The sequence below is a fragment of the Phragmites australis genome, chromosome 10 (genome assembly GCF_958298935.1).
Source record: "Phragmites australis chromosome 10, lpPhrAust1.1, whole genome shotgun sequence".
Taxonomy (NCBI): Eukaryota; Viridiplantae; Streptophyta; class Magnoliopsida; order Poales; family Poaceae; genus Phragmites; species Phragmites australis.
Window position 1 is genome coordinate 9,570,250 of NC_084930.1, and position 27,854 is coordinate 9,598,103.

General features: G+C 44.0%; 2 protein-coding genes across 3 annotated transcripts; both read right to left on the bottom strand.

Annotated features, from left to right (window-relative positions):
* Positions 1–2,129: 2,129 nt before the first annotated feature.
* Positions 2,130–6,430, bottom strand: LOC133883660 (probable LRR receptor-like serine/threonine-protein kinase At1g14390). The gene is made up of 7 exons (XM_062323031.1): positions 4,971–6,430; positions 4,330–4,463; positions 3,350–3,593; positions 3,055–3,263; positions 2,932–2,981; positions 2,697–2,817; positions 2,130–2,601 (listed from the first exon to the last, which is right to left on the bottom strand). The coding sequence occupies exons 1-7, from the start codon at positions 6,253–6,255 to the stop codon at positions 2,356–2,358; spliced, it is 2,289 nt and encodes a 762-aa protein (XP_062179015.1). The 5' UTR covers positions 6,256–6,430; the 3' UTR covers positions 2,130–2,355.
* A 17,533-nt stretch (positions 6,431–23,963) lies between these two features.
* Positions 23,964–26,860, bottom strand: LOC133883761 (uncharacterized). 2 transcript variants are annotated; one of them, XM_062323195.1, is made up of 6 exons: positions 26,701–26,860; positions 26,498–26,609; positions 25,015–25,369; positions 24,469–24,928; positions 24,339–24,391; positions 23,964–24,254 (listed from the first exon to the last, which is right to left on the bottom strand). In XM_062323195.1, the coding sequence occupies exons 1-6, from the start codon at positions 26,732–26,734 to the stop codon at positions 24,207–24,209; spliced, it is 1,062 nt and encodes a 353-aa protein (XP_062179179.1). In that variant the 5' UTR covers positions 26,735–26,860; the 3' UTR covers positions 23,964–24,206. The 2 variants fall into 2 exon arrangements, with proteins under 2 accessions (XP_062179179.1, XP_062179180.1); XM_062323196.1 differs by having other exon boundaries at positions 24,348–24,391; positions 26,701–26,859.
* Positions 26,861–27,854: the final 994 nt, after the last annotated feature.

Here is a 27,854-nt window from a genome sequence, read left to right on the forward strand (position 1 = left end):
ATTTACATGAAGATACTTGAAGGAATACCATTGCTGAATCAAGATAGAAGAAATAGACACATTTATAGCGTACAATTGAAGAAGTCGCTATATTAGTTGAAACAGTCAGGTAGAATGTGGTACAATCGTTTGAGTGAATTTTTTGGAAAACAAGGCTACACTAATTGCACAGATTATCCCTGTGTATTCATAAGAAGGTCCCATAATAGATTTTGCATAATATCTGTATATGTAGATGATTTGAATATCATCAGTACCGAAGAAGAAATAGAGGAAGTAAGTTCATACTTGAAGTCTGAATTTGAAATGAAAGATTTGGGTAAAACTAAGTTTTACTTGGGCCTATACCTAGAGCATGTGGCATATAAAATCTTTATACATCAATCAAACTACACTCAGAAGGTGTTAGAGTGGTTTGGTTTTGAAAAATTATTTCCCGCTAAAACCCCCATGGTCGGAAGATCTTTGCAAGTAGATCAGGATTCCTATAGACCTAGAGAAGAGGGTGAGAAAGTATTGAGACCAAAATTCCCATACTTAAGTGCAATAGACGCGCTGGTGTATCTAGCTAATTGCACTAGGTCAGACATAGCGTTTGCAGTAAACCTATCTGCATGATACAGTGCAGAGCCCACTAAAAGATATTGAAAGGGCATGAAGGATATTCTACGCTACTTTCAAGATAGCAAAGGTCTGGGCCTGTTCTACAGAAAAATCGAGACCTAAGTCTGGTTAGATACGCAGATGTTGGGTATCTGTCAGACCTGTATACAGCAAAATCATAGGCTGGTATGTTTTCCTATGTGGTGGAACTATAATTTTCTGAAAATCGTCAAAGCAAAGTCTTGTATCTACTTCGACGAACCACTCAAAAATAATAGCTTTATATGAAGTCGTACGGGAATACGTATAGCTTAGAAGAGTGATCAATCATATCCAGCAGTCATGTGGTTTGAACACTACTAACACCCCTACTATTATCTATGAAGATAATATTGCATGTGTTACACAAGTGCAATCGGAATATGTAAAATGCAACTTAACGAAGCATATCAACCCCCAAGTTCTTTTATGCTCATGAATCGCATAAGGTGAATGAAATAAAGGTAATGCATACCAAGTGTGAAAATCTTGCATATTTATTCACTAAGTCTCTCTCTGCATCTAGTTTTGGAAGATGTGTTCGTGATATTCAGATGATGAGGCTTAGAGAGTTGCACATTTCATAGGAGAATTTTCACATAATATCGATATAAAGAATTAAATCTTAGTCAAGAAGATTAAGCACCCAAAGTTAATCATGAAGATTATATGAAATATTTTGGGTGGATTGTACTCTTTTTTTCTTAGATGAGTTTTCCTGAAGTTTCTCATATTAAGGTTTAATGAGGTAATTCATATGACCATGTCACGAGTTATGTACTCTTTCTCCTAATTTTTTTCATTGTGTTTTTGTGGAGTTTTGATGAAACATATACATTTCACGAGAAATGACTAAGGAGTAGTGTTAGAAAACCTAGAGTTTTACAACTGAATGTGGACCCGTCTGGATCTTTTGGAAGATTCGATTCTATCTCTTATGGATTTTTAACACTATATATACAAGACGCAAACTTTCATTGTAATATACAGATGAATAAAAAATAGACAATTTTTTCTCTACTCTTATATCTTCTTTCACAATTATTCTCTCAAGGATCCAAGCAAATAGTGATAGGTTGTATAAGGATTGGGCTCCACTTAAAAAATTAGGGGGCTGGGGCGGGGTTAGGCGTGGTCCTTGACCCATTACCAGGCCTATCCATACCTCACATATACATAACATGCTCAAACAATAAAAAAAAAGGTTATTTGGAGAGGCCCAATCAATGAAAATGCCAGTTCAGCTACCGTTTTTACCTCTTTCAGTTGTTGCGTATTAGGAGAGGCCCAAACAATAAAGATGCAAACAAGATTTTAAAAAAAAATGCAACGATGAGCACATAACCTCATGGCAACGATGATTAACAGACCCCTTAGTTTCGACTTCCAGGCATCGAAACTAAGGGGTCTTTTATAAGGAATTCACTCTGTAATTCCCAGGTTAACTACTTGTGCTGCATCATGCTAGGTCATGTCTTGTCACTTGATGAACACATAACCTCGTGGCAACGTTGATTAATAGAGCCTCAGTTTTACAACTACCAGAAACAAAAATCTGAAAAAGACCACTTCTATACATAGAGAACATCAATGATCTCTCTTCCTGAACAAAAACCAAATGAAAACCAGAGGCAGACTGATGGTGCACATAACTTCATAATTACCACTGGATCGAAACAAAAGCATTGCACCGCTCTGGTTATGTACTTCTCTTCAGCCCTGCGATTTGATGCTCAAGCTTAAGCTTTCACTGCTCGCCCACCCGTCCTGCACCTGCATGGAGTACTGCAGGTTCCAGAGGACGTCGTCGATGGAAGGCCGGCAGCTCAGGTCGCTAGCCGTGCAGTTGAGGGCTATCTCGGCGACAGTGGTCAGAGAGTCCACTGCGAAAGTACCACGGATCGCGGGGTCAGCTATGTCTTTCAACCTCTCCGGGTCTTCAGTCAAGACCTCGCTTAGCTGTGAATCATCACAAGCAAGCAAACTTATTATAGTAATCCTGTTGAGAAGTACAAACTCATTGTTGTAATGTGAAAATGGAGCTTGGGATTAACCAGAATTTTTAGGGACTCCAGTTGACTTTGTGACTCTGTTGGTTTGCCTGTGATGACTTCCAGGAGAATCAGGCCAAACTGGTAGATGTCTTGCTTGTCTCCTCGTTCCACATTATGAGCACTGGGTAGCAGAGAGAACATTATCTCATTAAGATTGTACTAATCAAATCCTCATTCGCTTTGAAAACTGATTGGTAACCTAACACCCAATCACTAGGTAACAAGGGCATCGTACCTGCCAGTATCATTATCTTCATGAACAGCAAATGGAGTCTCTAAGAAGACCTGAAAGATATGAAAGGTTAAAATTTAGTTGTCAGGTAGGCAAATGAGGATTTCACCAGTCATTTGAACTCACCTTGCCATTCTTGCTAGTTGATATCATTGGAAGACTAAACTCATTGATCTTCGATGTGAGAGTCTTGTCCAGTAGGATTTTTTCTATGTTGAGATCGTTCTGTACGATGCCTGGAGCAGTTACATTGTGCAAAAACTGAATCCCTCGTGCAACACCAATGGCAGCAGAAACTCGTTGCGGCCACTTCAGCATTTCACGTTTTCTCCACTCTGTAAAGCCGCTCGAACCGTAAGTTGGGTGTCTTGCAGGTATTCAGTTATATAAATGCATCCATGATGTCGTTCACTGTACTTACCAGTAAGATGACTTCTTAGAGATCCATTTGACACACATTCAGAAATGAGGTATAATGAGCTGGCAATATTAGGATTCTCCTGGTCATTGACAATGCAATGACCAATGATGCTGGCCAAATGACGGTGGCGAAGTTTAGAAATTATCTCTGTATATTGGACAAGGCTCTGGGGAGAATACTTCGGCTTTAGTCTCAGACATCGAACCAAGATTCTTGAACCATCTTGAAGTTGACCGTTGTAATGCTATGAGGATGAGGCACATAAAAGGAAAAAAAAAAATTAGTCTTCACAAAATTTTCTAGCATGAAGCTGTACGTACTGATTGTAAGGGTGTGACGTAATGCCAACATTAATTGATGAGAAAATATGCATAATACCCAGAATAAAATGGACAAAACAGCAATAATTCACTAAGGCTGCAATCCTGAAGATATTGTGGGAAAGTAGGTGTCTAACCAAAATAATAGATGCAACTGAATTTGAGCCTTAAGTTCAGTTAGACACTGATAAATTCCTGTAATATCAGAAAACAGAAATATTATCATCAGTTTGCTCCCAGTTAGATGTGTGTTGTACTGTTAGTTAAAATTTTGAAGTCTCCAATAGCAGGCTTGCTAAATTTATGAAGAGATGTTTTTTAACCACCCAAAGCCTTTGTTTATCAATTGTATAAAGTGGCCTAAGTGCCAAACATGACAATAATTGGCAGGACACAGTTGTACTCTACCATGAATGGAGATGCTACTGTGGACCATTTGACAAGTTCCTAGCCTAGTACGCTACCAGAAATAAAAAGAAAAAAATATTAAGAGTAATGCACAAACCAAAAAAAAATGTGCATTACATTATCTGTCTACCACACTTCTGAAGTGCAGAACCATTCTACGGAGGAGGTAATACGAACAGTGGAACATTTATCTGTATATTTATTGTCTACCATCCCGGTATTGAAGCTTTAAAGAATCTCAAAATTGCATACCTGTGCAAGAGGACTACTCTTGATAAACTTGGACGAACTAAAGTTGTCGGTTGCTTCTTGGAGCTCCTCCAGTGTATACACGCGGTACGCTGGTACTTCCAGAGTATTCACCCTTGCAGCTTGTGATGCATGCCCTGTGAAAATGGAGACCGTATAAGAATGACAAACGAAACCTCCAAAATATTTATCTTGCTAGATCAAATTTACTGATCACTAGAGCATAGCTCATTGTTTTTGTTTTCTTTAAAGGGTTGATTGACTTTGAAGCCTTTCAAAGTCTTCTTTCAAGTAAGGAATAAAGATTCACCCCATGTTTCAAAAGCTCAGAGTTCAAGTTAGACCCACACTCCCTCAAGCAAAGCTCCCAATTGTTTGACTAAATTGAGTAGACTTTATTCACAAAATAAAAGATGAGAGTATGAAACCAATAGATGTACCAATAGATGTTCAAAGCTACTAGTATTTCAATTCTATATTTCCTCTTTGTACCACTAATCATAGATCACTCATGCATTTGTAATTACTTGCCCATAATCTTGAATGAACTAAGGCTAAGAACCTCACTGAAAACTGAAGAACACAACAAAAATGAAATACATCGACCAATGCAACTATGCAAGCAACTGAATTTATCCTCTTACTCTTATCAGCAGGAGTAATTATCCTCTCGGTCGTTTTAGCATGAGCCTTTCCGCCATCCCCCTTCCTTGCCGATGGTGCGGCCGGCGACTTTGGCAAGACGCTCACCTCCGGATGCCTCCTCCTCGCTTGCGTCAGCGCCACCACTAACAGCAGCGCAATCAGCAATGCGCTAGCCACAACGCCGCCGGCAATGCCAAGAACCATAGCCACCACACCGCCCTTGCCCCTCCCGTGCCCTCCCCCTCCGTTCCCCTGCGGCGGCGGCAGCACGGCGGCCAGCGCCCCAGGGCTGCAGTACGTGCTCGGCCGCTGCTGCTTCGCGTCGGTGAAGCAATTGCCCTCGACAAGAACCGTGCGCGCGGACGAGCTGCCGCGCATGCACGCTGGGGACTCCCCGGTGAGAAGGTTAGCCGAAACGTCCACGAACACCAGCGCCTCCGCGCACGCCGTGCTCGTCGGCAGCTGCCCGGCTAGCTTATTGCGGGACAAGTTGATGTAACGCAGCGCCGGGAGCGCGAAGATGGAGGAGGGGATCCACCCCTGGAGCCGGTTACCTGACACGTCCAAGAATTGGAGCTGCCCCAGCGAGGTCACTCCCGCCGGAATCCTCCCGGTGAAGTTGTTGTCCGCCAATACCAATCGCTCCACCGCCTTCCCCACCTCCGGGAATGCCGGCCCCAGCCTGTTGTGCGCCAAGTCCAGCTCCTCCAGAAACTGGAGCCCGGACAGGGACGGCACGGTGCCGTTGAACCAGTTCTTGGACAGCACGAGGCTCTGCAGAGAATACAAGCGGGAGAGCTCGCTCGGGACGGCGCCGTAGAGGTAGTTGGAGCTGAGGTTGAGCTGCTGCAGCGCCTGAAGTCGTCGGAGCTTGGGTCCCGGGAGCGGGCCCCAGACGCCGAGCCTGACGAGCGAGAGGCGCGCCAGCGCCGGGAGCCTGGTGAGCGTGGTGAAGAGCGCCTCGGAGGAGAAGCTGGACGGGAGCGCGGCGCGCCACGCCGCGTCGGGCTCGCGGTCCCCGAGGACGGAGAGCGCCGTGACATGCCCGCCTGCGCAGGCGACGGTGAGGGCCGGCGTGGGCGGGAGCGCGCAGGGGTCCGGCGCCGCGCGCAGCGCGTCGAGCACGGGCGGGTAACCCAGCAGGCGGCGCACACGGAGGAGCGCCTTCGCCTGCGAGGATGCCAGCGGCTGGGCGGACACGACGTTCACAATGCTCGTGCAGAGGAGTAGCAGGAGGAGCAGAGTGGTCGGCCTGCGAGAAGAAGACGAAGAACAGAGTGCCATTGCGTCGTGACGGCCTCACGACTGAGAAACCGGGAAGGGATGGTACAATGGCGGAGAGAGAGAGAGAGAGAGAGAGAGAGAGAGAGAGGTGGGGGTGAGGAAGGAAGGCGTGGGAGGCCTGGCCAATGGCGATCGACGACGAGTGCGATGCGAGTGCTTCCCAGCCGAACTTGAAGTGGGGACACTAGCACTGACACCAGGACTAATCTGCCCCCGGAGTTGGACTAGGCCTCCCTGACATGTGGGGCCGCATATATGGCTGGCACATGTGTCAGTGTTGACGCGTGGCGTGGCGTACTGAGCCCCCGGACACATCGCAGGGTGGGGCTACGGCGGCGCGGATCCCAGGTAGGCTAAGGCTACGTTCAACAGTTTTTTTTCAGGATAAAAATTTTGTTGTGAAAGAATTTTTTTTTAATGTTTTAACAGTTTTTTTTCACGGTTCTCTTTATAACGGGATTTTCAGATCATTTATTTCAGAACGGGATTCTCTCTCCTTTCCTTTCGCGATTCCTCTCGAAGGGAAACAGTTCAAAATGAAAGAAAATAAAGAGAATAGGAACGGAGAAGGGAATCGGGAAGAGAACGAAATGAAGGGAATATGGTTGGAGATGATCTAAAACCATCTCTAGCAAGAGTTGTATCCACTGATACAGTGGATACTGTAACGATTTTTGCCGATCGGGGAGGTTGGCAAACGTCTCCAGCAGAGTTCTTTTCGAGTGATACAGTGATACGGAGAGAGAAAATAGCACTGCAAATTTACAGACGGCGAGTTCGACCGCTTCACTGTTCACACTCGCCTGGCACCCAACGACCGCCGCTCCCGCTAACTCGAGGAGGGACCAGATCCAGCGGGTTGAGGTGGTCGGAGAGGGCCCATTGTCGCAGGTGGCCTGGAGCACAGTACAACGGTGGATCAAACCTCCATGTCCTCGATGGCGGGCAACGGGCTACGACAAACGGGATTCGACGCCAACAGAAGACGGAGCTCTCGACGGAGACCTCGTGGCGGCGGAGCGAGTCGAGCGGGGGCGACCACCTCAGTGGAGGCGGAGGATACGATCCTCGTTTCGATTTACCACCACGCCAACTCGGGACACTGCACGGCGGGTGGTGGATCGCACCTTCGTGTCCTTGGTGACGGGCAATGGATCCGATCTTCGGTGCCCTACGCGCTCCTCCTCGCCTCCTTCCGTTAGCCTAACGAGATCTACCCTTCGTGCCGCTGTTGCGACCCAAAGGGGAGGCCTAGCGAAGGAGTGGAGGGGGAGGCTAGGCGGCAAGGGAGGAGAAGGAGCGCTGGAGAGGGAGGCAGCATGGTCCGACGAGGGAGGGGGCGCTAGAGAGGGAGGCGCAGACGGGAGGGCTAGTGTTGGAGGGGGAGGCGACGGGGTTGAACGAAGAGAGAAGACGAGGGGATGTCGATTGAAGAAAAAAGAATTTAATATAGGAGAGAGAAGATAGGAGATGAGATATAGAGTGTCTACTGGATATGGATGGAATGAGTGAGACTGTAATAGTGATAGGAGATACTATAATAATATTTTAAGATGAAATTTTAAGTAGCTAATGGAGTTGGCCTAAACGCGATATCGCGCGAAGCATGGCATGTGCGTGTCACTGGATCCTGGGGTCGAGGACACACGCTGGGCCCATATGTCGGGGCCAGGTGGCTGTTGCATTGATTGTACGGGGAATTAAATTGGCCTGCGTGCTGCACGGGCTGGAGTTAACTGCACGTAGGACAGCTTGTTAAGGGCAAAAATTCAAAATTAGACAACATACGTTACCGTATTTACTGAAATAGACAACATATCAGTGTATTTACAATTTTAACAACCGTATTCGGCACACCGTGTGCCGAATATGAGCCTATATTCGGCACACGGTATGCCAAAAATAGTACTGTAGCAACGTATTCGGTACACGGTGTACCGAAAAAGGGCTACAATGACATTTTCGGTACACCTTACTCCGAAATGAACAGTACCGCGCATGAACAGTAGCACCAGTATGTTTAAATTTCATTTTCCCTCTTTTTCAAAACGGTGGTCTTCTGTTACTCCAAAAATGTTAAAACTTTTTTTACATATTTCATAATCCATGTGCAACCTATTTTAATTAGATTCACCGAAAAATCCTTTGTATATTTAAAACTAAAATTCTCTAAAAAAGATTACTTTTATAACTTGTAATAATTCTTAGTGTCTCAAATAAATTCCAAACAATCTAGAACAATTCACTAATATTCTTCTTATGTGATGGACTAATTTCTAAAATTATTTTCATACCTAGTTTATATGATGAAAAAGTAAATTCCTTTGTAATGCTTCATTTACATGAAATGATAAAAATGCATATAAATGAAGCATTAAAAAGGAACTCACTTTTTAATCATATAAAGTAGGGATGAAAATAATTTTAGAAATTATTCCATCACATAAGAATAATATTAGTTAATTTGTTTAGATTTTTGGGAATTTATTTGAGACACTAAAAATTATTACAAGTTATAAAAGTAGTCTTTTTTGGAGAATTTTAGTTTTAAATATACAAAGGATTTTTTGGTGAATCTAATTAAAATGGGTTGCACATGGATTATGGAACATGTAAAAAAAATTTAACATTTTTGGAGTAACAGAAGATCACCGTTTTGAAAAAGGGGAAAATAAAATTCAAAAGCACTGATGTTACTGTTCATGCGAGGTACTATTTATTTTCGTAGTACGGTGTGCCGAATATGGGCTACAGTGTCATATTAGGCACACGGTGTACCGAATACGGATGCTAAAATTATAAATACGCTAACATGTTGTCTATTTCGGCAAATACGATCGCGTATATTGTCTAATTTTGGATTTTTGCCCTTGTTAAGATATCTGAGCTTTACGACTGAACGACTCCGTCTGGTTTTCCTAAAAGATTCAATTTTATTATTTAGTGGTTTTGGTACTATATATATATATATATATATATATATATATATATATATATATATATATAATAAAATAAATTTGTTTATTGTAAATAACAGATGTATAATAAAGGAAAAGTTTTTCTTCTACATTATATCTTATTTGTATAATTATTTTCTTGAGTGATTTTTAGATTACATCCGGTAGAAGTGGTTTTTCAACACATTATTAGCACGAAACTCTATCAAAGATCAAGTTAGTGAAAAGACTCTGCTTGTGACCAATCTGCATTGCATCGTCATCGTCATCAAGCGGACAGATCATGGCCTAGCCTATATACCTTACACGACACGAATCTGTTCGCAAGAATTGAATGGTACGAGATCGGTCTGGTATGTTTTTTTTATTGCTGCTACATTTTTTGTGTCAAAACATATCTCTGAATCGCATGAACAGTATCATGAATAGCATCACAATGAACATGGCGTAGAACTGGTGGGGCCTGCAGCCACCAACACGCCATCGGCCACCGGCGCTACTGCCTCTACGCCGCCGCATCGCCGTGCATCGCCACCCGATGTCGAGCCGCCTGAAGCAGCACCGCTGCATGTAGCCACCAGATGTCGAGCCGCTGAGGTGCCCGCCGTCGTCCCTTGGCTGCATCGGAAGCGCATCCACGTCGTGCGCCAGCCGATGAACGCCACGTCGACACTTGACCTGCCGAGCAGCGCGTCGCTCGAAGCTAGTGGCCCACCGTCGCCAGCGTTGCTGCTCGCCTCCACTCCGACCACTGCATGCCGCTCGAAGCTGGCCGCCTTGCTCACCGTTCGCCCGAAGCCGCCGAAAGCACGAGCCGTGGCAGCTCTGTCGGAGCGCCACGTCACCACCCAGAGTTGTGCCGACACCAGCCACCACAGGTCTCCGTGAGCCATGCCAGCGCTACCCTCGCACGGGCATTGTACACCACCAGCCATTGCTCATTCCAATTGGGAAGCGGTTAGGGTTTTCAAACCCTAGCCGCCCAATATATGTGTGGCGAGCGGGCCAAATGGGTCGAATTGGTCCAAACTAGCAGGCGGGCCCAATAAAAAATAAAACTGGTGGAAATAAGAAAAAAGAAAAAAATGGATAAAGAAAATTTTAAAATTTTACTTTTAGCCCCCTAGTTTTCTTTTAATTGAGCGCAGCCTCTATATTTTTGCATTTAGGCCTCTAGTTATTTTTAAAATTATCTAGAGCCTCTATTTTTGCATAGAAGCACTTCCAGAATTTGAATTTTGCATCTGTTTTCACAATTATACAGTATTTGTTTCTATGTTATTGTTACTTTTCAAATTGCCTATTATGTATTTAAATTTAGTAATATTCATATAATAGCATCGAAAATATAAAAAAGATTGCATCAATCTTATTTAGCAACACGATGCAATCTTACTAATAGTAATGCTTGCATCATTTAAATATGAAGATGGCTGGCATCATGAATAAGGAGTTCGTTGAGCTGAGTGCAGATGATTGCAACTATCTCACTTGGACGTCGGATTTCCGGGTTGTACTTGGGGCGAAAAGGCTCCGCGCTGCTATTGACCTTGGAACAAGTAATGCAATGGTTCCCACAAAGGATAAGAAAGATCAGGCACTTTATTCTCTTCACCACCATCTCTCCGCTACTTTGAAGGACGAGTATATGGCAATGACCAGCAGTCTTGTATTTATTTCGACGAACCACTTGAAAATAATAGCTTTATATGAAGCCGCACGGGAATGTGCATGGCTTAGAATAGTGATCAATCATATCCAGCAGTTATGTGGTTTGAACACTATTAACACCTCCACCATTATCCATAAAGATAATGTAGCATGTGTTGCACAAGTGCAATCAGGATATGTGAAAAGCAACTTAACGAAGCATATCAACCTCAAATTATTTTATGCTCATGAATTGTATAGAATGAATGAAATAAAGTTGATGCGTACCAAATCATGTGAAAATCTTGCATATTTATTCACTAAGTCTCTCTCTGCATCTAGTTTTGAAAGATGTGTCAGTGGCATTGGAATGATGAGGCTTAGAGAGTTGCACATTTCAGAGAGAGAATTTTCACATAATACCGATACGAAGAATTAAACCTTAGTCAAGAAGATTAAGTACCCAAAGTTAATCATGAAGATTATGTGAAGTATTTTAGGAGGATTGAACTCGTTTTCCCTTAAATAAGTTTTATTAAAATTTCTCATGATAAGGTTTTTAATGAGGCAATTCGTATGACTATGTCGCGAGCTATGTACTCTTTCTCTCAATTTTCTCACTGGATTTTTTGGGAGTTTTAATGAGACATATGCATGTTGCGAGAAGTGTACAAGTAAGAGTGTTAAGAAAACTAGAGTTTTACAACCGAATATGGATCCGTCTCAATGTCTTAAAAGATTCGATTCTATCTCTTAGGAGTTTTGGACATTATATATACGGGGCAGAACTCCTTATTGTAAATAATAGATGAATAAAGAAGAGAAAGTTTTTCCCATATATTATGTCTTATTTGTGCAATTATTTTCTTAAAAAATCTTTGGACTACACCTGGTAGCAGTGTTTTCTCAACAAGCTCTACGTGGATAAGGTGATAGCTAGGGCTAGGGGTAAGCGAAAATGTATGATTTGGTTGGCTTGCCCCTCCTCGCTCGGGAAGGGCAGTCTTGTTGTCGGAGAGTGGTTTTGCCTTGTTCAGGTTAATGCAGTAAATCCTGAAAAGCATAGGTATCGGAAGAACAAGTAAGATAATCAAACTTTCGATTTCTTGTCCAGCTAGGTAAGGCAAGTGGCGGTAAGAGATTCAAACGCGCCCGGAGATTGGATATATGGGAAAAAATTGCCGGTAGGGTATATGGAAATTATATTAACATATTACCCTGGAATATTACTTTTTATGATATTGTAAAAAGAGCATACAGTGCAGTTGTAGGAATTGGAAAATGGAGAGCGTAGTGGTGCCACGCAGTAGGCTCCAAGGACGGCGCGGAATACAAGGCCGCGTATCTGGCCGGACGACTTTTCCCTGGTTTTGATGCGAAAATCTGCAAAACTAGAACCGAAATGCGTGTCTTGGAACGACAAGGATGAAAGTTGCTCGGTAGGTTCGTTACTTCATTCGTACGGGTTCTCAGTCAGTTCGCAGAGGACGAGGATTCGTGAGGCGGCACCAGTGAAATTCATCCAAGATCCGAGGAAACCGCAGCGAGAAAGAGATCGAGGCTCACTCAGAGCGGTTAGAGGTGTATTTAGTTATTTGTACGGTGTTTAGTATAGTTGTATCGTATATTTTAAATGAGTAAAAGTAAATCAGAATAACTGTATTTTAGAAAATAAAAGTGTTTTGTTAAATATTTAAATTTATATTTGATAGATTGAATTTAAAGTTGTATGGGAGGCTTCACTGCAGCTGACAAGCGGAGCCAAACGCACGAGTGGATGCAAAGGCCCTCCGCCATCGTCACAACCAAACGTTTGACTCCCGGAGTTTATACGCACGAGAGGAGCAGAAGCAGACCATCCAAACACGCCCTAGAACGCCACACCGGCAGCTGCAGCTGCAAGCCCCGCGGCTCACCTCGTCGGTCTACTCACGCGCATGGAGTGCAGTGCACCTTGCTTCCATGCGACGAGTCAATCGATCGAGTACACTGCTGCTGCTCCTCTTTTCTCTGTCACCTTTGCCCAAAAACCAAGGCTGCAGCAGCGCAATGCTGGGGGTCCAACTACTCAACCCGGCTTCAGGTTTTTGATTCCCCGGCGGATCGATCCAGTCCAGGCACTGGCGCAATTTGTCAGCAACCGCCCGGCACGACGACGACTAAAGATCTGGCTGTAAAGACGCCAAGAGTTCGAGTGGGTTTGGTGAGAGACGCATGTGTTCGTTATGCGTCGGGAATGGCGAAGATCATATCAAATTCAATCGCATTAGGCAGACTAGACGGGAGTTTTTATCTTTAAAGCCCCACTTGCAACGCCGGATTTTTCGTGAATTTAACTGAATATATTCAGTGGAGCTCCTTCTTTCCAAAAGAGCCTACATCTTTATGCGTCGGATGAGTTATTTGATATAGTGTTGTTTACAGATGTGTTTGATGGAGCAAGTTCTCGGATAAGCTAACCAAAAGTATATATAGAATCAAATAAATGGAATCTAAATTGTACCAGATGAGATATTTATGTTTTCTGCTCTCAAAACAAATATGTATGTTTTCAGCCGTGCTTGTTATTGTGTTTCCTGATACTTGCTACTAACGTTATGGTCCAAACATGTTAAGTTCTCAACACGATTTTACTACTAAAAAAATACTTGTGTATATAAGATGGGCATTATGAATTGAATTCAGATGGGCAGAGTCGTACATCCACCACTCCGTTGGCATGTGCAGTTCGATTAATGGTTATATCTCGAGTGATAGTAATGGTTAGGCCATCTTCAACGGAGATCAAAAAACAACCTGTATCTTTGTTCATGTGATTTTGCCGATCGACGTCATCTGAACAGCAGTCTAACAGAGACGGTATCCTGAGGTATATCGATATGGCAACGTTTTTTTCTAGGACAGGAGCGGCTTCTTTGCCGATGAATTTGAGGATCCGCATTACTGTTTTCTGAGTATGTTTGTGGGTCCGAACGAAAGAGTAGAGTAATAGAAGGTAGGAAATATAGTAGCTGTGGAAGATAAAAAAAATAGTGGATACTGTAATAATGTTAGGAGATGTTGTAATAATATTATAAGAGATAAATTTTTAAAATATCGGTTGGAGTGTGTTTTTACTGTAGACTAAAACAACTGTGCTAATGCGTATTATCGAGGGCGCTCTAACTGTAAACACATGAGTCAATGAGAAACGGCCACGAGATCTGCTTATGAACCACCGTTGTGCGAGGATGCCCTCGCTGAATAATCCTGTTTGTTCTTGGCTTAGTTGTACTCCAGATTGGCTTAAGGAGGTAGTAACTACCAGGGAATGTAATCCTGCTCGTTATTAATAAAGCTCTTGGATCTGCCCGCAAAAAAAAAAGTTATCCTTGCACGTTGATGATCACTACAAACGGGAAATCATAGGTCAACCCATCGCTATTTTATAATCCTATTTAATAAGCACTTGTAACTTGGGATGAATCGAAATGTAGCTCCTACGCCAAAACTCGGCGCAAAGATGAATATCTGCCACTCGACTTTAAAAACTTCTGAATTTACCTCAGGGAAGATTGCAGATTAAATAATGCATTGCAATTATTCTATTAGGTTGTTTAGAATATATATGTGGTAGGAGTTGAATAACATTCATACTACTGCGACTGGACAGTAATTAATTTGGGAATGGAAGCATGGCCAATTCTTCGCCGGATGTTTCCGCATCTACATTCCTCGAAAATAATCCACGTACAAATATTTGTACAACTTTGTTACAACAAAGTGTTTCGGGCCCTTCGATTCCTAAGTGAACCACCGCCTAAGTGATTTCAGACATTTGATCTCCTAGTTATTACGAAATTGTACAAATAGGCTGTATATAGCAGCACCTACATTCTAAGCATATGGGGCACTGTCTGTGTTTCTCCCATCCTTGTCCCTATGGGAGCTCAAATAAGGACAAATTTGAATAGTACTAAGTTTATTTCTTATGTTAATAATGTTGGCAATGGGTTGTTTGGTTGTATGCCCAGTAAGTTTGTCCAAATATTCGCAATGGTGAAATCTGGGGCAGTGTCAAAATTGGGATAAGAAGTAATGTTTTGTTCCTCGCCAAGCCAAAATTTGAAACAGTCTATGGTCTCCACATGTAATCAATTTTTTTATCAAAATATCGTCAATGGTCAGGAATAGTAGGTTTAATTGCAAAGAATTCTAGGTTAAACCGGTTTACAAATTTGATACTAGATTTAGGATACATTCTTTACCTATGGGTCTGGGTGCGGATTTGATGTAAACCTAACAGGTAGATAAATATGGACATATGACACATATGCTTAAATTATTTTTAATATATAAACTAACAAACTTACACCTTAGGGTTCTTGTTCTCGACACATCGACCACACTCCTCACTCCTTAGGATTCCTTCCCCCACATAGCCAGCACAGTCTATCCCTACTCTAGCGGCCACACTTCCCACACCCCAGCCGTCCGTTTCCCCCCGCCCCCTGACGTTGTAAGGAGGATCAAGATGGTGATCGATTTATAAAGGGATGAAAATAATTCTTGCATAGTATCTTGGTATAAAGATAGTATGACAGAGACGACATCCATGGTAGAGGGTGGTGGACACGACATGCGGGCAGCGATGCACCCTCTCCAAAAAGCCGGCGTTGTAGGCGAAGTGCGGGATGCGGTACATCCACTGGAGAAACCTAGCGTTGTAGGCAAAGTGCGCGAGGCGACACACTTTCTGGAGAAACCCGGCGGTAAATGTATGGAATGCAAATATTGAACATCTAGGTATGAAAGACAAATAATAAGAGATTGGATGTATCTTTGGAATGTATGAAAGGAAAATTGGGCGTCTAGGTATGGAAGATAAATAATAGGAGATTGAATATATTTTGGATGGAGGAACGGGGTCCAACTTTGTATGGTGTTGACACATGGTGAACCGCTGAACTTACAAACTTATAGAAATAATAGGGGATGCTTCGAGTAGACGAATCACACAATGCACACGCAATTTTATACAAGTTCAGGCATCCCTTAGGATAATAGCTATACATCCCATTGGTCTTGTATTAATCTCTGGGACTGAGTACAAGGAGATGCTTTGGCTAGTCTAGATAGATCGAAACCTTGTCGGATGACTCCCTTGTATGTAGTCGAGGAAAGAAGCTAATACAAATCTAACTTGCAGAGGGCTCAAAGGTGCAGAGTTTCTGCAGGCTTGAATGGCGTTAATGAAGATGTATTGACTTCTAATGGCTTATATGGACTTGTCCTCCGTAGGATCCCCTGGCTATGGAGTCCTTCCTTCTTATTCTTAGAGATAAACTTCTTTGTTTATGAGATATCATGGGTATTTGCGGGTAGTTTCTATGCGTCAAGGGATTCCTTTTTTGGGGATAGAGATATACCCCGAGAATAACAGAAAAACCCTAGGTATCCAGATATGGTAGTTCTATACTACTCATCATCAAGCCCCCCCACTAGTATGTGAAATGCGATTTCGACGGATCAGAGGCTTGGTCAGCAAAGACAAAATGTTTTGATCGATCGCATCATTGAGTACGACTCAAGTTCCCGATTAGAATGATACATCTAACCAGGTTTTTGAGATCATCAAGTCGTCTATTCGGGATTTTGAACACCTTCGAGTTCTCAAGAAAGCCCTCGAGAAGGTATTACCTCTGAGTAGGAATTCCGGTTCATCTTAGAAAATTTGTCCTAACCTTTTGAAAGGACGGGGGAGAAAGGACTTGTCACTAGTCAGGTTTGAAATTTGAACCACCGCAACAGAGGTTTTGCATGGTGGTGAAGAGATTCTTGGCCTGACAATAGTATCATGATGACGCCGGGGGACTACGCAAATATGGCGAGGTAATGCTCTGTCTTCTCAACTACTCTGTATGCTTCAAAAAAACACATCGGGTATTTGAATGCAGTGAGAGGTTGCCTCTTTGTCTTTGCAAACAAGCCAAAAATATGCAATGTTTGACGGCGAGAGGCTGCCTCTTTGTCTACACGAGCTAGCCAAAAAGGACGCGATGTTGACGGCTGATTGGCACTTGGTTTACCGTGAACCATTATGTGGCTGCACCCTCCATTCAACGCTTGAAGATAAAAAGACATAGTCGCCCCAGGACGAGGAGGCCTTTATAAGCCCCCGACAGCAAACCCTTGTTGTATCTGCTCCAAACTCTGCCATGGAGTCTTCGTCCCCAACAAGTCCTCCGCCTTCGCCACCAAAGTCTCCTCTCCCAACACCACTGTCATCCCTAGCCGAGTCCAACTCTGTTGTGGAGATTTTCAACATCTCCTCTAATGAGGAGGTAAAAGAGGAAGTGGCGACCAGCGATGTCCCTATTAAAGACGACAAGCGCCCGGCTCCCACGGGATCGTCCCCATGCCAAGAAGTGGACTGGGACCTCTTGGAGAAACAGATACAGAAAGAAGATGCAGTCGCTGAGGAGAAGGAAGAGGCAGCGACCAATAGTGTCTTCGTTAAAGACAGTAAGGTCTTGGCTTCTTCATCACCTTCATCCTTGAGTGACACCGACAATGACGCCTGAGGAGGAGGCCAAGGCATCCACCCCGTCCTCATACTCCATGACACCGACAATGACGACAGAAGAGGCCAAGGCTTCCACTCCGTCCTCATCCTCCACAATGTCGACAATGATGGCATCAGTGGAAGAGAAGAAAGAGGAAGGAGAGGCAACCCTGATGTTTTTGTTTCTTCCTCCTACTGCCCAGTGCCGAGTAGATAGTAGGGCTTTTAGATCCTATTTTGGATGTTCTCTTTAGCATATCTGTAAAAAAACTCAAAATCTTGTTAAATGAAAAAACAAATCTATTGCAATACCTGTGTATGAGTGTGAGATATGGCAAACACGCATTCAGCCTTTGAATCATATCTTCCAATTAGTTTGGAGAATTTCACAACCATTTGTTGGGATGTTCATCGTGGATTACCCTAGGTCAGACTTGAACGAAAAGCGTAGTAGCTTTTAGGCACTCATGTACTTGATAAGGATCTTCACAGTCCCTGAAGAAGTGGTTTTAGAATGTCATCCCTTTTCGTCAGAAAACGTTTCGCGGTGCACACGACAAGTATTGGTAGCCCGAGTACATATGAAGCCCTCAATAACGCTGGAAGTTTACCGGGAAAATGTTTTCAGATAGACAGTCTAAAACTTCCAACGCGCCCATGGGCATAAGCACCCCGAATAGTGGTTTGTCTCAGCTTAAGGCATTAGATTGAAATAGGAAAAACGAGATATATTGATCTGTTTAGTAATATGATGACTAGTATTACAAAATGTCTTCTAAGTACTTATGTATAGAACTTACGAAGTTGGTCAATATTTCTAGTATTTTTAAGGACTTGACTAATTTCCATTGCTACCCTATACGACCCTGGACAATTAGACTTGACCACCCTATAAGGACCCACCCACTTTAGAGATATCCTGTTGTTGTTTTTCTGTCTCTGTACGAATCGTAGAACCAAGTCTCTAGGTTGGAAGGATCTCTGTTGGATGTTCTGGTCATGGTAGCACCGATGAGCTTGTCGGTATCGTGCCGATCGTATTAGCACTTGAGTCATTTTTTCCTCGAGAACATTGATATTTTCCTGTCTTCTCAGGATTTCATCCTTGTTGGTGTATAGTTTGACACAAGGGATTTTATCTTTAGTTCACACGGTAGCATGGCTTTGGTTCCGTAGACTAGAAAGAAAAGCATTTCACCTGTCACCCTATTGGGTGTTGTCTAGAGTGCCCAGAGTACATTAGTCAATTCAGAGGCCCAAGCTTTAGCGTGGGCTGATAAGTGTTTGAAGACGCAAGTCTTGATTCCTTGAAGCACCAAACCATTGGCTCGCTCAACCTGGCCATTACTTTGTGGATCGGCCACTGACGCAAAGCAAATCGTAGTGTCTAGTCCTTCACAGTAATTGATGAACACCATGCTTGAGAACTGAGTGTCGTTGTCGGTTATGATCCTACTCGGGACATCGAATCTTGTCATGATGCTTTTCATGATGAAATTTTTGCCACTGTCAAGGTAATTTTGCCGACTAGCTGAACTTCAATCCACTTGGTGAAATTATCGATTGCACCGAATAGAAACTTGAAGCCCCTGGATGCTACCAGGAAGAGCCCCAGAATATCTAGTCCTCAAGTCGAGAATGGCCACGACAAGAGGGTCGTCTATAGGGATTGGACGGGCTGATGTATGTGCCTACTATGCAACTGACAGCTGGTACATGTCTTTACCAACTCGTTCACATCATGGAGAGCTATCAATAGAAACATTGTCTGAAGGACTTTCCGACCAGGGTTTGGAAGGAAGCATGAGATCCACACACCCCTCCATGGATTTATTATAGTAGTTCTCTACCCTGCTTTTGAGAGATGTACTTCAAGAGTACTCCATAGGCACCTCGACGATAGAGAGCGTCATCCACCAGGGTATACATCCTGGATTGACGGGAAATTTGCTCGGATAGTGCATCATCCTCAACCACAACTCGATCTTGAAGAAAAAATCATCTATCTTCTGGATTTGGAGAAGTACCAATTTTCAAGGCTTGTGAATTGGATCCATTCATAAATCTTTATTTTCAAGTTGAGCCACAAGTTCCTCTATGACTCCTTTTGGGACGTTGATCCCTGGCGAGCCCCTGTGCTGGTTATAGGTCTCGTAGACCATCACTACTTTAGCCATGTCATCTGATGATTTTACAGACGGCTTCGAGAGTTTCTCTATGAAAACCCTGGTTTGTCCTGGAGATCGTGAGGAGGATTGACAGCAAGATTATCGGCGAGACAATTATCCTTTCTTGGGATATATTTGACCTCAAGTCCGACTATTCAAGGTTTGATACCTCTTGCTGACTTGCCTCACCACCAGTAGACCTGATCATAGGTAGCCCGACCCGGCATACCTGACCCGACCTGACCTAAAAAAGCCTGACCCAGCCCAACCCGACCAGTGCATGGGCTGGGCTCAGGCTTAATTTCCTAGCCCATAGGTTTTTTTGGGCCAAGCTCGGGCTTAAAAAATAGCTTGAAACACGAAAAATCCTGAGAAAACCCGAAAAGCCTAAAAAACCTGAGCTTAGCCCAAAAAAACCCGATATCGAGCCGAGCTCGGGCCTAGGAACCCAGCCCATTGCCGGGCTCAAGCCGAGCTTATGCTTTTAGTTTCCCTGTTGGGCTTTTCAATGCCCAGCCCGAAGCCCAGCCTTTGAACAAGTCTAACTACCAGCTGTGAATCCCCTTTCATGAGAAGGTGACGGATACCAAGAGCAGAAGCTATTCAGAGACCGACAAGCAGACCCTCATACTCGGCTACATTCTTTGTTGCCAGAAAATCAATCTGCAAAGCGTATTGTAGGCTTTCCCCTGTTGGGGAGATAAGTACGATTCCAACTCTTACCGATGGGGATCGACAAATCTACAGTAAGGGGCGCATGAGGACCTCCTGTAGAAAGAGGAGTCCCTGCGCCATTGCAGATCTGTAGCATTGAACCCCATGTTGATGATCAGGAGACATTGGGACATGTGCTCCGTTAAGGTTCTAGATCTGAGGGGTGTGGCCAGCAGAATTTGGTCGTCGCCCCTTGCAGCTGGAGCAACTGGAGCCCGCGTGTCAACAGGGTCGTTATCCTCATGATTAACCAGATCGACATCCCCGTCTCCAATAGTGAAGGCTTCTCAAGGGTAACATCCACTGGAGGAGAAGTCTGGATTCATCATGGATTTATCATCGGAATTCTCCAGATAGGTATCTTGACAATCCATGTTGTCGGAAGCCGCGGGGAGGATCCTGACTTGCGATGAACGTCGCTCTTGCGATCATCTTGGCAATCGAGCAGTTTGAACTCGATAATGTAGTCATTGGCACATTGATCCATAAAGCGACTTACCTCATCGTTGGAGTCATCGCCAGTTAGGTCTTCGTCGAGGTTCACCCGGTCGATCGCTGGCTTGTCATTAGTCGAGGGGCTAAAGTAGTTGTAGAACCCCTCATTCGAGAAGCCAGTTCTCAGCGCAGGTTTAGGTCAAGCCGATGGCATGTCGTGGGCAAAAGTTACAGCGCTTTTTTTCATGATCCCCACGAACGGCGTCAATCGTCGACGATTGGTGAACCATCAAACTTGCGAACTTATAAAAATAATAGGGGATGCTTCGAGTAGATGAATCACATAGTGCACACACAATCTTATATAGGTTCAAGCCTCACTTAAGATAATAGCCATACATTATGTTGGTCTTATATTAATCTCCAGGACTATGTACAAGGGGGTGATTTGACTAGCCTAGATAGATCTAAGCATAGTCAGAAGGCTCTCTTATATGTAGTTGGGGAGAGAAGCTAATATAGATCTAATTTGCAGATGTTTCAAAGCTGCAGAGCTTCTGCACGCTTGAATGGCGTCAATGAAGATGTATTGACCTCTAATGACTTGTATAGACTTGTCCCCTGTAGTGTCCATTGGCTCCGTATATATAGGGGGTCGTTGTACGGCCTCTGGAGTCCTTTATTCTTATTTTTTAGATAAACTTTCTTGTTTACAAGATATCCTTAGTATCTGCGAGCAGTTTCTATGCGTCAAGGGATTCCGTTCTTGGGGATAGAGATATACCCCGCAAATAATGGAGAAACCCTAGAGTATCTGGATATGATAGTTCTATACTATTTATCGTCACGTGATAATCGTTTGATCAACCCGGGTGGATGGTGTAGATTAATCAGATCTGTCACAACTCGCGCATTTTATAGGAGTATAGAAGTATATATTCTATTATCACTAATTTTATGTTTATATTATTTGACAAAGACCTCTGAATTATATTAATAGTAATACAAATGAGTATATGAGTGTTTACTTTTGCATTGAATATCCTAGTTTAATAACTTGTTACCATCAAGTTCTTGTGAAAGACCTGAGATGTTACAACGACAACATGGTTGCCCACGATCACGGAAGCAAAAAAAAAAAGACTTTCAACAGCCTTTACAGATGAATAGGAGTTGTACGTTGGTAGCAATGTTGTTTGTCATAAGAAAACCAAAGGGGAATTATTTATAACCATATGTGCAGGGAAACAATCTTCAGCGTAGGTGTCGTCGTCCTATTGAGCTGATCCAATAAAACCCATCACTGGTAAAACCATATTCAATTAAATATTTGAATGAGAAATAAAGTAGTACAACTTATCCAAAATTAGTCCTGGAAAATGGTAGATCCCCCACCCACTCAATATCGGCGAGAACGCTGAGAAGAGGATAGGGTGCAGTGGAGAAATACTGGGTGGCCGCCGCTACTCCGTCTGCGTCGTTGTCGTCTCTCCCCAAACGGCAGCTAGGGTTCAAGAGAAGAGCTCACCAAAAGGTGTTTGCTAATTTCATATCTTAGTGGGGCGATTTCTACACTTTCTGTATTTATACAAAAATTTCAAGTGCTACAAAGGATTTATCGAGCAAGGAATCAAAGCTTGTTTACTTTCCCGCCCAAGAGGGAGCAAGGATTTTCTCGCAAGGCTAATCAAAGGAGGAAAAAAATATAACGAACGTGACAGCCACAGCTAAATATAACGGCGCCCGCTTGATTGACGCAAGTCGCAAAGAAAGTCCCGAGTAACATCTGTACAGGCCATCATGTGATGTGCGATAGGGATCCGAATTCGCCAATGGCGAGGCCGTTTTCCGTGGAGTAGTGGTCCGCTCCGATCCATGAAACAACGAGTGACCTTGTGCGCGGTGGCGACGTGGACGTACCGTGCCGACCCCTTCTGCGCTGCATTGGATGCCCTCGTCTCCGAGGCACGCTCTCCAGATCTTGCAGGGAAAGACCATGATGCCGCCATGGCCCATGTCTTTAGTTGGTACGGCGACGGGATTCATATGGATGGCCTGTTCCTCTCGTCTCCTTGTCTCCGCTCATGATTCGGAAACGCGATTTCCTTTACGAAATGAATATTTGATACTTGCCCATGCTGCTAAATCATGTCGAGCAGATGTATTTCTGTCCGTGTTATTTGAACATGGTGTGGAAATCCAATTTGAATTTGAGATGTCTAATTTAATTAAAAAAATAGATATGGGTGTCCAGATAACACCGATTTCTGTGTATTATCTGGTCGCTAGAATTAAGCTGTATTCAATTACGAGATCGATGCCTTTCTGTAATGATGCTAGTTGCTGTCATGCATGTGTCGATGGCTCGATTAGAGCAAAGCTCATCAGCGAAAGCAGGACGCGCCGGGCCAGGGCAACTCGATCACCACGGCAATGGCAGAGGCATGCTGGTGATTACCAGGAGGAAAATTGCCGCTTACCCATTGCAAGTGGCGCGTTAAGAACAGAGTTACACTGTGGAGCACCCCTAGCTTTATCTTCACGTCACTTGCCACCGTCCAACAGATATTATTCAGAGTTCGGACCGCTCCACCTAACTTTCCTTGTTCTCTTCCTCGGCATCGCGCTGCTGCAGCTGTTCCCATGCGACCCACTACTATCAAACGCCGCGTCATTTTATGCGGCCGGACACCTATTTTCTTTGTCATCTCACGTCCAGTGCAATTGTCAGAATCTTATACTAACGTAATTTTTGTAATTTCTCTACAGTAGCCTTGTGCACTCGTCATGTATGCTTACATTCCACGAGTCTATTTGGCCAGTGTGACGTCGCGACTAATTGCAGTGTACGTAATAATTAGGACCGATTTAGACCTCCAGAATTAATCCTTGTTCCTTATGGAATTGGACTATTTCCGGTACAATTTCCACATTACAGATAGACCCTTAGTGGACATCAGGAAACGTGACTTAAGTAATCAAAACCAACATCTTGTGTGCTCTGCTCTGGATTTTTTGATAGATCCACTAATACAAGGAAACCCACATGACCACACGGTACAAACTCCTGCCCCAATACAGCATGGAACGTGCTCACAGGTGCAAAGAATTCAGGCCCTGATCATAATCTACTAAGCATGAAAGCACGCTTTTGACGAATCATACCACGAACTAACAGTATAATACACGAAAAGGTCACAAACATTGGGAAAGATTTTCTGGACGGAAGTACCACACAAATAAAGAATGCAACTATATTCAGATGCACGAATAGGACATGCAAAGGTCGAAACTTAAGAAAGGAATACATGCAATCAATCAACCATTAAAGCATAATACACTCTTGAAGACCTGTTACGGCTTCGCAATCACACAGGCAAGCTCCAGAAACATATTAACAATGGAAACTAAAACAAGCACCACACACTAATACTTCATCTTCAGCGATAAAAAAGGATTGAATCTGAAGTCGGTCCGGCTGTTCTAGATTTCTTGGGCTAGGCCAGCATCCATAGGCATTTCAGTATCTCCCTACAAGCAAATGAAATCGATTGGCAAGACAAACAATAACCTCTTGCTGCCCTAAGAAATGTTCTAATGATCTCAGTTGCTAACCATATTTACCATGTTCTCTTTGTCTTCATGTGTAGTCTCCTTCACCACATCAACTGAAAAGCAAAAACGCGGTTAGTAACACATAATATTGCGTGGATGTGCCATACTTACATTGAGCAATGATATTTACCAGATTCCTGATCCGGGAGGGCAGCTAATGCCTCACTATCTCCATTGCAAATTTCCTGTTGACACTTGCCCTGTTTCTTGGTTTTCTTGCTGGTGTTTTTGGCAACTACTTCCTTTGCAGTGGTGTTTTTGGCTGGGTTCCTGTTATAAGAGCCTCTGACCTTTGCATCAGGCTTCATCTTCTGAATGTTCTCCTTCTTTCCTGCTTCCTTAATTTGAGTTGCATCACCGTTTAGTGACCTTGGCTTCAGATTACCATTTGGTGACGCATTGGTGGTTGTACGCACAGCCTTGTCAGACTTTTTTTGTTGCTGTGAGGGGTCTGCAGAGATCTTCAGCTTCTCAAAATCCTCCACAATATCATATACCTGTAGAATGTCTTTCACTGGGTCCTCCAACTCTGTCGCCAGGCCATGCCGGACTATGTAGGACTCGAGTTCTTCCCTCATCCGGTCAACGGGCTGTAAAAAAACACGTGTCATTCTAATATTATCAACATAACAAACTCAACTAATCAGAAATAACCAAGTAAAGAATCGATGCTCACCTCGCATTCTGATTCAAGAGCAAGCTTAAAGAAGCCCAGAGAAACCGAGTGCTTGGAAGCAGCCTCTGCCAGCCTGATCTGTGTCATCCAGTATGAGATTGAGGACAGTGTGCTGAACTTGCGCCTTGCAGTGGACATGGACACTTCTGATGTTGGAGTATCAAACCTCCCCTGGCTGTCTGATCTCCTTGATCGAAGCCCAGATACAGGAGTGACAGTTCCAGAAGGAGCTGGCCTCGGGCTAGCTCCTGGCTTAGTTTGTATTGAGTGCCTCCGTGGAGGTTTGGTTGATTTATCCTTCACAGAAAGGTCAAGGACACACATGCTCTTGCTGACATCTGAAGATTGTTTTGCCCTATATAAGGAATCATATGAAAAATGCTTTGTTAGAGCAATTTTAGTCCGTACATGATATCATGTTGGACCTTGAGAGAGGTGTCCAACAAAAATTCTAGACAATTGTACATTGACATAACACCAAACAATCAGATGCTTAGTTTTGAAGCGATATTCTGCGCATCTGCACTCTTGAAGGCTGACGGATGGTTTTCTCAGAGACTGTTCAAAAGATTGATTGCCCAGCCTTGTGATGAGTAATGCCCCGGAACAAATCAATGGGGGACTACCAGAACGTACAATACCTAAAGTTGTACTGTGTCAAAAATAGGACCCACAAAGAAACACCACAGAATTAACGTTTCCAAATTAGCTCATAGGCATGCACTATGAGTTCGGACTGTTGAGCTCACAAACAGGCTAAATTACAATACGGCAAGCCGGATGGCATTCGACCAATCTCAATTAGACAGCTCGAACTACAGGAACGTACCTTTTCCTCTTTTTAACTGTTTTTAGTTCTCTCAGCACCCAGCCATAGCAACCAGGCTTGCATTTCTAATTTTGGATAACTAATGTTGATTTTCTCCATAACATTCCTGAACAGAAATCACACCTATAACCCTTACATGTCAAGGAATGCATCACTGCCGCTACATATAGTATTCATGTAGGCTACAGTTGATCCTGAGTAGCTTTCTGAATAAGTAGGTGTGGCATAACTATTTGCAGACCTATGAGCCACTATTCGAGAACTACTTATTAACAACACAACGAAGGCCATGAGCACAAGTGCAAAAAAAAAAGTGTTCCAGAAGCACTTTAGCTGTCCTTCCATGTTGTGAGAAAAATTGAAGTTGAAAAGGTGTCATCTGAACAATCGCATCTCAGTCCACGTTCGGCGTAACAAATCGCTCAGAATCGTCATGTTCTACTGCTGCACAACGGAATTACTAGTTCGCAACTACATCAAAGATTTCAGACGGGCATAGGATTCTTGGATTCACGCGCGAAATAATCTGATCACGGTATCGTGAAAGGGAGGGAAACAAAAAGGAATGGCGCCGCCGGGTCCGCCAGCTACAACTTTGGCGTTTTCAGGCGACTGTTGAGTAGGAAACGCGAAAGAAATAAGGTGGAAAGGCACCTTCTCGGAGCGGAGACGATGGAAGGCGCATCCGCGGCCGGGGGCGCGGCCGCCTTCCCCCTGCTCGCGGACCGCAGCGGGTACCGCAGCTTGGACGCCCTCGCCGAAGACCCTGCACAGAAGATTAAAAAGGAAAAAAAAAAACAATTCACCTCAAAGTCGACCAAAGGCAAAAACGAAAAACAAATTTGAATCCCCCGTACCGCCGCCAGCCGATTGATCGCCGGAAGTGGCCATCGAACTGAAACCCCGCCGCGCGCTCGGGCTTGACCACCGCGGGAGAGGAAGAAACCGGCGACGTGAAGTGGAACCTTCGAGGGAGAGGTTTGGGTTTTGGGTTCGAGAATTTTGTTTCGTCCTTTGGGGTTGGGGAGCGTATGTATAACGGCGCTCGCAGCCACGCACGGCTGGGAGGCGTATCCGCTAGCTGTCGCGCCCGTCCTGCGGTCCCCGGTGGGTTCTGGGTCCACCTGTCAGTGAGCGAGGGTGGGAGTTGCCAGAGTTCAATCTGCGGGACATGGGGAGCGGGTGTGGGGCCCGCCCTCCCGCGGCGCCGTTTGAATCGCGAGGCGCGGGAAAAAAGGGTGGCCGGCCGTTCGGCGGAATTTGGAAATTCGAACTGGAGTGGGGGGGCGTGCGTAAATGGCGTAGTTAGTGGGGCGGGCAGGGAAGGTCGGCGAGGCAGGACGGGAGGGTTTAAGGGGCCGTGGGCCCGTTTTGATTAGCTGGTAGTGGTACAGAACCAGGTGTCACCTGAGTGGGGCCCACTCGGACCGTGTAGGGGTAACGGCCTAACGGGGATTCGTATTCAAATGAATGTACAGTAATTTGAGTCTAGTTATCATTGAATGTATATTAATGGTTTAACGGGGAGTGTTATTTACTGTAGTAAAATACTATATCGATTCTACTGTTTATGAAGCAACTGTAGTAAATAATCTGGTATGTCCATTTTGGATCTAATGGTTTAAGAGGGCTAATATCATGGCACAGTTCATTCTCTGATATTGCTTCAGCAAAATCAGAGGATACGCATCCGACTAACGGATCCTCCCTAGCCCAACCTACGGAGGGTTGTAGAAATGCATGTGATGGCTCAGGTATAAGCTTATTTTATGAAAAATGATATGGGTATGACTTTTTCGTCCGACTCGTGTAGGACATCTCACCTTTCTCCTTGCCTTGGCCCATGAGTCAAAGGCAGAATCTCTTCGTGATGAGATTTTCATTCTCTTTAGCGTTTTAATGGTTTACTTTCACGGTTCTCGTCACAAAAGGATTTCTAAGATTATTCCTTTCGGGACGAGATTATCTCTCCTTTCTCTTCATAATTCCTCTTAAATAGGAGTTGTTGGAG